The sequence below is a fragment of the Salmo trutta genome, chromosome 14, assembly GCF_901001165.1.
Source record: "Salmo trutta chromosome 14, fSalTru1.1, whole genome shotgun sequence".
Classification (NCBI taxonomy): Eukaryota; Metazoa; Chordata; class Actinopteri; order Salmoniformes; family Salmonidae; genus Salmo; species Salmo trutta.
Window position 1 is genome coordinate 22,732,655 of NC_042970.1, and position 12,863 is coordinate 22,745,517.

A 12,863-nucleotide genomic window follows, 5' to 3' on the forward strand; every position below is an offset into this window, starting at 1 on the left:
AGAACAAACTTAATTTAGCATACAAAAACTATTTAAAGAATAAATAGGCCTACAATAATAACAATGATATACAATAATAATAATAATGATATAACCAATGATTATAAATACCAAAAAAAATTAAATTACAAGTTCAAAAATTGCATTCTACTGAATAGCGAGTTGCACAATAGCCTGCTTTGGCCACGCCAACATTAAACATTTTCCATACGGAGGACATTCCTCTTGTAGCAGAGCTCCAGACTAACTCCCCTGGTGGCACTGGTGCCTTTACATGATTTGGTAGCACCAATGAGTACGCCTATCAGATTATAAAGCCATTCACAGTACTTAAAAAAAGGTGTAATAGACTACTGAGATGGTTTTGAAGAAATAAGTTATTTCATCATCTTGTGATGTTGTGATTCAAATATGTTAAAGATTGTCATGCATTTTGGGTAGACAATTAAGCTATTTTTGTTATATTTTACTGTTAAAACAGGGCTCCAGAATGTTCTGGGGGTTTTTTTTCAATAGAGATGAATTTGCCACTATATAATAGGCAAATGTATTTTGGGCTAATTCCCCACCTGAGCAAGTGGAAACTCAGAACACATTAGCTAGGTCACTAACTCTTAAGATAATACCCACTCATAGTGGCCATGTATTAATCTAACAGTGCATTTAATGTCCCAAAAAACATTGCTGTTGTAGCCTACCGTCCAATGAGGCCTATGCACTCGCAATGGCCAATGCGCATTTTGTGCGCTCTGTCTATCAGTGCCATATCAAATATTTTTGTAAAATAGTTGCTATTGAGCTCATAATTGAGAGTTGAGAAATAAAAAGCATACCTACAGACAGCTGAGAACACCCTATCTGCATCTGTGACAACAGGATACCTGTGTTTGCCAAGCAATTAGATTTCATTATGTAATACAGTCAGAACACTTTTCTTTCCCAGTAGCATCATAGTTATAACCTCGTTAAAAAATCAGAAGTTTTTAGTGAATGAATGTGCAGCCTGCACTGATGCAACCAATACATTTTTTTTACTTCCACAGCCAGGTGTCAAAGGGTCACAAAATGTGACTAAATGGTCACAGTCTGGAGACCTGCCTTGTAGGGTTTTCACTATAGAGTACCACAATATGGGTCATAATACCCATAAAACATAGCGGTCAAACAAGGAAATGGTTCCAATCGTTTTTCCACCATTCATTTTTCCCATAGGCATTTTTAAAAACACTTAAAATAAGGGCTGTGTTTCGTGTAGGCTTACCCTGGTGTGACGTTTTGATAACCGTGTAAATCTCTCTAGGACAAGGTGACTTTTATCAATATATTCGCCTGTATTTATAACCCCCAAAAATGAAAAGATAATTTGCTGCTAATTTGGCTATCATAAAGAACTACAAATGCCATGATAATATGGACGAGACTGCCAAATTGAGGCAAAGGTAAGGATCTCTGTTTGGAGAAAATAATAAAGAAGGAAAATATATTTAATTAGTTTACTCCAATTAGGGGAGGGGTGGCAGGGTTAAGGGAAAATAAAAAGAAGGAAAACACATTAAAAATATATATATATTAAACATAACAGGTATTGTGTACATTTAAAACTTGCACAAGACAGTTCAAAGAATTGACAATTCTTTGAACTGTCTTGTGCAAGTTTTAAATGTACACAATACCTGTTAGCAAAGATGTTTGCTAGACATGACGTACAGGAGATTGCAGGGATTTGTAGTCTTGCATGACGTCTACTTTGATGCTCATTATCATTTCAAAATATGAGAGTAAATAGAGCCGAATATTTTGATAAAAGTCACCTTGTCCGAGAGATTTAAATGGTTATTAAAACGTCACGCAGGGTAAGCCTACAAAAAACACAGCCCTCATTTTAAGTGTTTCTAAAATTCCCCATGGGAAAAATGATTGGTACCATTTCCCTGTTTGACCACTAGGTTTTTGGGGTATTATGACACCTCCATTGTGGGGCCCTAATGGCATACTCTCTAACTTTCTTTTTACTTAAATGAAAAAGGCCTCCATCTTAGCAATCAACAGTAGCCTAGGCCAAGGCTCCTCTCTCACTTTCTGTCTCTCCTCAACAGCAGGGCATCCCCCGACAATTTGGCCGGCAACAATTTTATTTATCGGCATTTCATTTATTTTATCGGCCAAAAGCCGGCAATTAGCATCTAACGGAAACCCTGCACCCCAGTGGCATTCCATAGCCCCCCTACCCACATCACGGAGAATTCTGTCCATTGTGCTGATACAGCCCAGATACAGATCTTTGCCAACCTGTCACTCAGACATTAAAAAACAAAAAAAACAACGTACAGTGATATGCTTACTCACAAGCCCCTAACCAACAATGGAGTTAAAAAAAATATGGATAAGAAATATAAGTAACAAGTAATTAAAGAGCTGCAGTAAAATACCAATTAAACAAGCTGAGTAATACATTTTCTATTTTTATATTGGAACATTAAAACGGAGTGGGCACACATTTCAACCGAGGGGACTAAGCCCCCTTTTGCCCCCTTGTAGAGCCGGGTACAATGATATCTATGTGAGAGTGACTAACAAAATCAATGGCAGCCCTGTGGAGGTCAGGGCCCCCGGGCAAATGCCATGTGTGCTTAGTGGGTAATTTGGTGATAATTAGGCCTACAAGGTTTAGAAGCTGGCTAGACTACCTTATTTAGCAATCAAAAAATGTTCATCTGATATTAGATAATTGAGCGACTGTCAGTGACTGACATAAAAAGAGGAGACCTGCCAATACACTACCAAATTTCAAAATCACACTTTGTGTATTCTGCTTTTCTAACTCAACAGTAAGTTGAGTTTATTTGGTCAGGGGCCCCCTAGCTGCCACAGGACCCCACACGCAGTGTGTAGTCTGCCTATAGGAAGAGGTGGCTCTGGGTATGAGGGACAAGTAGCTGAAATAATAACATTATTGTGAAGGTAAAAACCCAAGGTTAAACTACCTGCGTTCAGTATTCAAAAACATGGGAAGTGTGCAGGAATAAGAATAAATGAAAAAACATAAAGAAAATGCTCATGATCTTTACATGAAAGACTCATAACAAAGAAACAAAAAAATCCCATAAATATCGTTATGTCTACACTATAGTATCTAAATAACAAACCAAGTATAATAATGATATAGAGTACGATCATTAGAGTGGAGAGTACTGTATATGTATCACTCAGCTTGTTTAATTGGATCAAATTGCATAGACTACAGCTTTCAAATGAACAAATCATAAATCATGGGTCTATACCTAACTAACTAATTCAGGTTGTGCCTTTGCTCAAGGGTATCCAGTATGAATGATGAGGTTCCCTGGATTCAACCTGTCAGGTTCCAACTATCCAAGTAACCACACACCAGCTCTACATACAACATTCTTCTGAGAACAAAATGGGATCAAATTAATTATTCAGAGGACCACATTCAATCTATCCTAAATGTGAAGGTTGAGCTTCAGTGCCTTACTGGGATATGTCCATCTTTCAGCCAACCCTGATGGGATCTGGACTGGACACTTACTCTGACAGGCAGAACAGAATAATGGAGAGGAATGACAACTTCTGGGTTTGATGCATCACTGACCTCTGGGAATCAACAGTTCAACCCTTTATTCTCCTCACTGCACTGCCCTCATTCAAAATGTCTCCTTCTGCTGCATTTCCTGCCCAGGGCAACTTGTACAAAGAACCAATACCCTTGCCATCTTGTACCAACATTTTTATTGAAGAGGTGAAGTTACAATAGGCATAGCTGAATAAAAGGTTGACCTATTCCTGACCTTTGTCAGGTACCCTGGTGTCAACGAATTTGGTTGTGCCTGAGCGCTTGTGCAAGGACATCCAAAACAAAGCCTGGTGCGTACGTTTCTGCGTCATCCTCTGGCTGACTACCCCTGGGCTGACGAGCACAAGTTGTCAAGGCGAGGAAGTTAACCTAGCTGGAACAACACTGATAAACCTGAGCACAGTGCAGGCTGACGGCTGGAGAAAACCACCACAAACCAAGGAGCAGACACACAGGAAGTGATGTTATCAATGGCTTTTGGGACCTTTAATTGTAGTATTCAGAGGGCTTTTTCCAGAATTCATTCTAGTCTGTTCACTGACAGTGATGTTGATCAGTTTGTTTATCTTACCTCTTGAAGGAGCTTGAGGGCCTTTACATGTCTGAAAAACAACAAGAGAGAGTTAGTGATATTGTATTGTCAGCTTGAATGGGAACCCATTCACACATCCATTCAGACCTAGTAGGAGCTTATAACAAGATATAAAAGAACAAGGTACAAAGTATTTTCCATGATTTACATATACCGAACAAAAATATAAACGCAACATGTAAAGTGTTGGTTCCATGTTTCATGAGCTGAAATAAAAGATCCCAGAAATGTCTCTCAAATGTTGTGCACAAATTTGTTTACATCCCTTTTAGTGATCATTTCTCCTTTGCCAAGATAATCCATCCACCTGATTTCCTTATATGAACTTTAACTCAGTAAAATCTTGAAATTGTTGCATGTTGTATTTATATTTTTGTTCAGTATAGTAAAAAGATGACCATTAAATTTCAAGTATCAATGCGCATCCACTGTCCCGCTGCCCAACCAGGCATGCATAAACTTAATATAAACTTAAAAACATCTAGACATGAATTGGTTTGGTACAGCGGGAGTTATATAAGCCTTGCTGTGTGCCCATCCGACCTGTGCAACATGAAGTATTATTATATAGATTTTTGCACTCTCCACTGTAGGCTAGTTGAGAACAAGTTCTCATTTGCAACTGCGACCTGGCCAAGATAAAGCAAAGGAGTTCGACACATACAACAACACAGAGTTACACATGGAATAAACAAACATACAATCAATAATACAGTAGAATTGACTCGACAATCAACTGGTTGTTGCCTATTTATAAATTATTTATTAAATCATTATTTTCTGAAGTTCTTGTTGCCTATTTATATTTCTTAAATCATTATTTTCTGAAGTTCTTGTTTCCTATTTATATGTATTAAATCATTATTGATTGAATTTCTTGTCTCTCGTCATCATTGACCCTCTGGTAGCTCGCTACATGCCAATGACTTGTTTAGCATAACAAAGTGGAGTGAATAGAATGAAAGACTGGGTCAAAACCAATGATGTATATAAACCCTGGATTCCTGATGCTATATACTGGCAAGTGAGAGGCTTTGAAGCCCCCAGTCAGCCATATTGGCACTACCCAGTAGGAGCAGTCCTCCATAGGAATTCATGTATTTCTACAGTATTTCAATTCATCTTTAAAGGACAAAATGACATGTGTTTAAGTATTTTGTTGTTGTAGTGGGGACAGTAACACTAGAATTTTCAAAAAATTACATTTGAAGTAAAAACAAATATTTGTATGTTTAGCTCACATAATACAATTTAAAAGTATGCATTAAGGTGTCTGTAATATAATACATGTGGCAAAAACATTAATAAATGCATTTCTATAGTTTCCTAAATATATTTTACAATGGTGGGGGAGTGCCAAGATGGTCAAACATGATAATAGAATAAACGACCAGCCTGTTTGGTTAGCAACTTCAGAATTAACAATTGGCTTTTGCCTGGACTATATCGTCTGTTGGAAGGAAGAAATAAAACACATTTACTATATGTTGGCAACCATTTTATAAAATAAATAAGGCCCTCCTAAGGGCCGTTACCCGGCTCTCGGCTTCGCTTCGGGCCTAAGAACAGTCCTTAGTCGGGAGTTATCACACAATAATCCTCGGGTTCTCATGCTTTATGGTTTAAACATAATTGTCTGTCAGTTTGGGTTACTGTGGATGCTGCTCAATGAATTTGTGAAAACAGTGATGAAGAGGACAGAGAGGGAAGAGAGGAGAGAAAGAGAGAACAAGAGCGGGGGTGAATGGCCTGACTAAAGCAGGGATGGATTTTGAATCCATTAAAAGAGATACTCACAGTCTCTCAGAATCCACCAGCTCTTTGGCGATGTAGAAGGCTCTGGATCGCCCATCAATCTGCGTGACAAAAGGGAAAGTAGCATGAGATCAATGAACAGAGCTGATGTTGAAAGTCTATCTCTGTGCACTTATTCCTGTGAAACAGAAATAGCAACAGCTACGTGGGGAACAGGAGATGGAGGAAAAGCAAATTCAGATTGTTTCAGATTTTCTGCTGTCAAAATAAGACTGATTATTTCATTAGTGTGGAGCATAGACGAGAAAGCCTTTTCAAATACACACGTTTAAATTCAGATGCATTATGTATGAGAGGCTGACTGGCTGTGTCCGTGGCGACAACAATGCTCCCCATTGATTTAGAGGGTAATCACTAGCCTCTAAACCTCAAGGACCTAAAATAAACATGAACACACGTTAGGGAATTATGGCCATTAGTCTTACTCTTCTAGTTTTTTACTAAACCAGAACCGCGTACAAATATAACCGTACTAGTATGTCGATCCTCACTTCCTTAGAATGTGACCAAAACCCACTTTCATCCAGAGAACTGTTCCTGGGACTGGCTCAACTATTTCTCTCCTTTTGATGAAAAATAAAACAAGGAAGTGTGAGTCACGTGGCCAGAGCCAGGCTGATATTATTGTGGCAGAGGGATGGGGTGGGGTCTATCTCTGGGCTGCTATAAAATGGCTGATTGAATAGAAAGAAGGAGGAACCTGGAGTTTGTACAGAAAGTGATACACATCATTGAATATGGTAGCCAAGTTAAATATTATTTTGTGGATAATACAAGTAAAGGTCATCCATCTTAGAAAAATTTGCTCATAACCGTTTTATTCCCAAATCTTTGAAGATCTGTGAAACCTGTGACTTAATACATGTTCATAAAATTACATAGTCTATTGTCTTTCCTGCTAGATGTCTCACCTGTCTGTCGTAGCCATGCTCCACTCCTCCCTCCTCCTCCTCTGAGGTACGTCCATGGTCCTCCTCAGCTGAGAGCCCTGCTGGAGTATGGTGCACTGGGAAAGGCTCGGTGTAGGCACTGCAACATCAGGGAGAGAAGAGGGACATAAAGTTTTACTATAGAGGCTGCAAGAGTGCAAAGAAGACAGTCAAATGTGCTCTTCATTTTTCAATGCACCGCTCCTCCTGACCTTGCATGTAATATCCTCTCAGATTTGTGAGTTTGCGTTTGAGTGTGTGTGTGTGTCCTACAGTAGTACTATGGATGACGGGAGCCAGATTGCAGGGGCATTAATAGCATGAGAAGAAGTGTCTGCTTTGGGATCCTGCTGTGAACAGGTTCATCACAGAGAGACAGACCAGAGGGACACACACACATGCGCGTACACATGCACACACACACACACAGTTTGACATGAAAATATATAGGCGCACACATATTGTCCTGTACCAAGATTTACAAGGAAACACACACACATACATTGCGGTAGAGGGTATAACGAGCATGTTATATTGATGACTATAACAGATCACCCCATAAAGACAGAGGCTATTACAGGCCTGTACTGCATATCTAACCTCTCAGCTTCTGAGTACCAAATGTTAAAAGAGTTCCCTGCCGGACTTCATATTCACCGAGACACAGTCATCCTTCATTTGGGCCACACCACAATGTAGGCTCTCACACTGGTGCTATTGACTGGGCTGGAGGAGGCCTCTAGAAGACATTACTCATCTGTGACCTCCGTCTATCCCCCTGTGGGGCCAAGTCACAGGGATGGTGAGTAGACCAGAGGGGAGGGTCTATGAACCTTTGAATCCTATGAGCTCATAGTTACTGTATTTAAAATAGCGGGAGTCCCTTATTCATTTTCTTGTGACCACTGCTTCAGTTGTTGCACTGTGTCATACCAGTGTTAAATCACCATCCTCAGCTTCTCCAACAATAGAATCTCTCTTTGAATAGTAGGCCTACTCTCTCTCCCAGTGTCTGGACTAAAGAGTCATTTCCTGCACAACCTCTATTTTATGAAGCACAAATTATTTATTTTCATGATCAATTTTAACATTTAAAATTCAAATATGTTTCCCTGATTCCATATGACATGTGTCTACAGTGTTGCATATTGTGCCCAAGACACACTAGGCACATCTCTCCATAGTGCGCTCTCCTGCCAAATGAGAGCGTTTTGTTTTTGCATTGAACATGTTAGATGTTGTTTTCCCAAGTTAAACTACATACACATTAACATTTGCAAGACTCTATCTATCAAGTGTATTTTCTTTTCTGATAGTTCTTGGAGAGTCTCGTCTGTTTCTAATGTCCTGTTCCTGTATAACGTTCTAGGCTACAGTACGTGAACTACCTGGATGTCACTATTATGCATCGACTGTGAATTGTGAATAAAATGGTGTTTCCTTTGTGAACGGATTCTAATTAAGATCATGTCTGCTTATTATTATACACTGACAATACCAAAAATGAGGAACACATCCCTAATACTCAGTTGCACCCGCGCCTTTTGCCCTCAGAACAGCCTCAATTCGTCGGGTCATGAACTCTACAAGGTGTCGAAAGCGTTCCACAGGGATGCTGGCCCATGTTGACTCCAATGCTTCCCACAGTTGTGTCAAGTTGGCTGGATGTCCTTTGGGTGGTGGACCATTCTTGATACACACAGGAAACTGTTGAGTGTGAAAACCCAGCAGCATTGTAGTTCTTGACACAAACCGGTGCGCCTGGCACCTACTACCATACCCCGTTCAAAGGCACAAAAATCACCCTGTGAATGGCACACATACACAATCCATGTCTCAATTGTTTCAAGGCTTAAAATTCATTATTTTATCTGTCTCTTCCCCTTCATCTACACTGATTTAACTGGTTGAAGTGGATTTAACAAGTGACATCAATAAGAGATCATAGCTTTCACCTGGTCAGTCTATATCATGGAAAGAACAGGTGTTCTTTTTATTTAATTTGGCAAGTCAGTTAAGAACAAATTCTTATTTACAATGACGGCCTAGGAGCAATGGGTTAACTGCCAGGTTCAGGGGCAGAACGACAGATTTTTACCTTGTCATCTAAGGGATTCGATCTAGCAACCGTTCAGTTACTGACCCAACGCTCTAACCACTAGGCTACCTGCCACTTAACGTTTCGTATACTTGGAACATGCCTTTTACATTGATTACCAGTTAAGCGATTAATTGTAATTTTGACAGTGGTTTCTCCCAGGAAGGGGCTTGTGATTATAAGCGCCTGTTTTGATCTTCATCGACAGAGTATGTGCGGTAAATGTGAAGGGAGGCTGACGTGAGCCTGGTATACCCAACCTGAGTCTCAAGGAAGTAGACAGGTTTGTCTGCTCCAAGGTATTTTGTTTTGCATTTAAATATTTTTGAGAAGTTTGTAAATGTATATTTTTTATTATTTGTAAATATTGCCAATTGGATCTGTGTATCACCATCTTCTACTGTAAGTAATATCACAACTTCTGCACAGGAACCTGCCTGCCTCCAGCAGCACTTCTTCCCATATACGACTGTTCAAGTCAAGGCCCTATTTTACCAACACCAGAGTTCATCACAATCCTCAGATTCTCCAATAATATGTCACTCTTTGAATAGTACTGTACTCTCTCTCCCAGAGTCTAGGCACTCAGGACATAATTGTACTCATAAAGCAATGAAGTACTATAGAGCTACATTAATGACAATATACATAAACCATTACAGAACAGTTAGATTGAAATATTTGCCTTTTACTGCCAACTAAGGGTAATTTCAAGAGTTAACTCCTGCTCAACCACTGCTTTCATAGGAAGCCCAATGGTTTATTTTCAGATATCTATTCCACATTTAAAATTCTATGTTTCACTGGTTCCATATGCAATACATGTCCTCATTACACTGTATATAACTTTGCCATCAGGAAAACTGGCAATACGAACAATACTTTAAAGACTTTAAAATGCTCATTACACAGCAATATAATTATGCCGGCAACATCTTTGACTTTGCAACCAGTGTCTTCCTTAATACCTGGGAGTTGAATCGACTGTGACAAAGTCAGATTTTCCATTAAAAGACCTGCGTACATGTCCCCATTTTCCAAGGATTTGATGGGGTATATACAGTTGAAGTCGGAAGTTTTACATACACTTAGGTTGGAGTTATTAAAACACGTTTTTCAATCACTCCACAAATTTCTTATTAACAAACTATAGTTTTGGCAAGTCATTTAGGACATCTACTTTGTGCATGATACAAGTCATTTTTAAAACAATTGTTTACAGACAGATTATTTAACTTATAATTGACTGTATCACAATTCCAGTGGGTCAGAAGTTTACATACACTAAGTTGACTGTGCCTTTAAACAGCTTGGAAAATTCCAGAAAATGATGTCATGACTTTAGAAGCTTCTGATAGGCTGATTGACATAATTTGAGTCAATTGGAGGTGTACCTGTGGATGTATTTCAAGGCCTACCTTCAAACTCAGTGCCTCTTTGCTTGACATCATAGGAACGTCAAAAGAAAAGACCTCAGAACATTATGAAAAAAAAATGTGGACCTCCACAAGTCTGGTTCATCCTTGGGAGCAATTTCCAAATGCCTGAAGGTACCACGTTCATGTGTACAAACAATAGTATGCAAGTATAAACAACATTGGACCACACAGTCGTCATTCCGCTCAGGAAGGAGACTCATTCTGTCTCCTAGAGATGAACGTACTTTAGTGCGAATAGTGCAAATCAATCCCAGAACAACAGCAAAGGACCTTGTGAAGATGCTGGAGGAAACAGGTACAAAAGTATCTATATCCACAGTAAAACGAGTCCTATATCAACATAACCTGAAAGGCCGCTCAGCAAGGAAGAAGCCACTGCTCAAAAACCGCTATAAAAAAGTCAGACTACGGGTTGCAACTGCACATGGGGACAAAGATTGTACTTTTTGGAGAAATGTCCTCTGGTCTGATGAAACAAAAATAGAACTGTTTGGCCATAATGACCATCGTTATATTTGGAGGAAAAAGGGGGATGCTTGCAAGTCGAAAAACACCATCCCAACCGTGAAGCACGGGGGTGGCAGCATCATGTTGTGGGGGTGCTTTGCTGCAGGAGGGACTGGTGCACTTCACAAAATAGATGGCATCATGAGGGAGGAAAATGATGTGCATATATTGAAGAAACATCTCAAGACATCAGTCAGGAAGTTAAAGCTTGGTCGCAAATGGGTCTTCCAAATGGACAATGACCGCAGGCATGCTTCCAAAGTTGTGGCAAAATGGCCGTCCTGCTAGTGGGACAACTTCCGGTGAAACAGGAGGGCGCACAGTTCAAATAAATAATCATAAAAATTATGGATATTAAACATTTAGGTACATACAAGTGTCTTATATCGGTTGAAAGCTTAAATTATTGTTAATCTAACTGCACTGTCCAATTTACAGTAGCCATTACAGCGAAAGCATGCCATGCGATTGTTTGAGGACGGCGACCCATATCAAATATTTTTCCACCGGCATAGGTTTCATAAATTTACAAATAGCGATTCAATATTCACTTACTTTTTGAAAATCTTCCTCTGATTTGTCCTTCTTTGCATCCTGGGAGCTAGAATTAAGTATGCCCCTATACTTTCCATTGTAAGAGCATGGTCTCTCAAAAAAAATCATTTCCGGTTGGTTTTTCTTTGGATTTTCTCCTACCATATTTATTGTGTTATAATCTCTCCTACATTATTTTAACATTTCTACAAACGTCAAAGTGTTTTCTTTCCAATGGTACCAATTATATGCATATCCTGGCTACAGGGCCTGAGCAACAGGCAGTTTACTTTGGGCACGTCAGTCAGGCAGGTATTTAGAAAAAAGGTGCCTAGCCCTAAAAGGTTTTAAGGACAACAAAGTCAAGGCATTGGAGTGGCCATCACAAAGCCCTGACCTTAATCCCACAGAAGATTTGTGGGCAGAACTGAAAAAGCATGTGCGAGCAAGGAAGCCTATAAACCTGACTCAGTTACACCAGCTCTGTCAAGAGGAATGGGCCAAAATTCACCCAACTTATTGTGGGAAGCTTGTGGAACGCTACCCGAATTATGACCCAAGTTAAACAATTTAAAGGCAATGCTACCAAATACTAATTGAGTGTATGTAAACTTCTGACCCACTGGGAATGTGATGAAAGAAATAAAGCTGAAATAAATCATTCTCTCTACTATTATTCTGACATTTCACGTTCTTAAAATAAAGTGGTGATCCTAACTGACCTAAGACAGGGAATTTTTACTATGATTAAATGTCAGGAATTGTGAAAAACTGAGTTTAAATGTGTTTGGCTAAGGTGTATGTAAACTTCCGACTTCAACTGTAATATGTAATTCAATTTGGCTAAACATTGAGCATTTAAATATGTATTCTGTGCATGCACAGGTCAGGTGCTATTCTGTCCTTGTAATTGTGCTATTAAAGAAAACAGGAAAAGTTGAAATAAGGTCATTAGTTGACTCAACAAGGGAAATGTAAACGCAGATGGGGATTTAAAAACACAACAACAGTTTTAAATTGTTTTGTTCTGCTTATGTTGATCATTATGTTTGACTTATGGCTGTTTCTCTGCTAGTTGTCTGACAGTGTTGTATGAGGCGGCATGCTAAGATCCTGGCCCCTGACCATGACTGCCATGATAGAGCATCCACACAAACAACAGAAGAGAGTCTGAGAGGCTATTTGTCTTTTGAGTGGGGCCTGTGTCATGTCATACTGTGAGCACCCTGTTTAAATTGTCAAGACTGGGTCCCACTTGCTCTTTACATTAGGGTAAATCAATGGTGGCACCACAGGTCCCAGAGTGGTGTGACAACAGAAACAATTCTGGGGCCGGTAGTTTTTGCTGATCTGG

General features: G+C 39.5%; 1 protein-coding gene across 4 annotated transcripts in view; it reads right to left on the bottom strand.

Annotated features, from left to right (window-relative positions):
* Window positions 1-12,863, bottom strand: part of LOC115207645 (FYVE, RhoGEF and PH domain-containing protein 5) — a 50,859-nt gene that overhangs the window by 21,943 nt on the left and 16,053 nt on the right. For all 4 annotated transcript variants that reach the window (XM_029774944.1, XM_029774941.1, XM_029774942.1 and 1 more), the window contains exons 3-5: window positions 6,914-7,031; window positions 5,985-6,043; window positions 4,167-4,197 (exon numbers count right to left, since the gene is read on the bottom strand). In XM_029774944.1, the coding sequence (XP_029630804.1) occupies window positions 4,167-4,197; window positions 5,985-6,043; window positions 6,914-7,031 (208 nt within the window). The remainder of the gene's footprint in view (window positions 1-4,166; window positions 4,198-5,984; window positions 6,044-6,913; window positions 7,032-12,863) is intronic.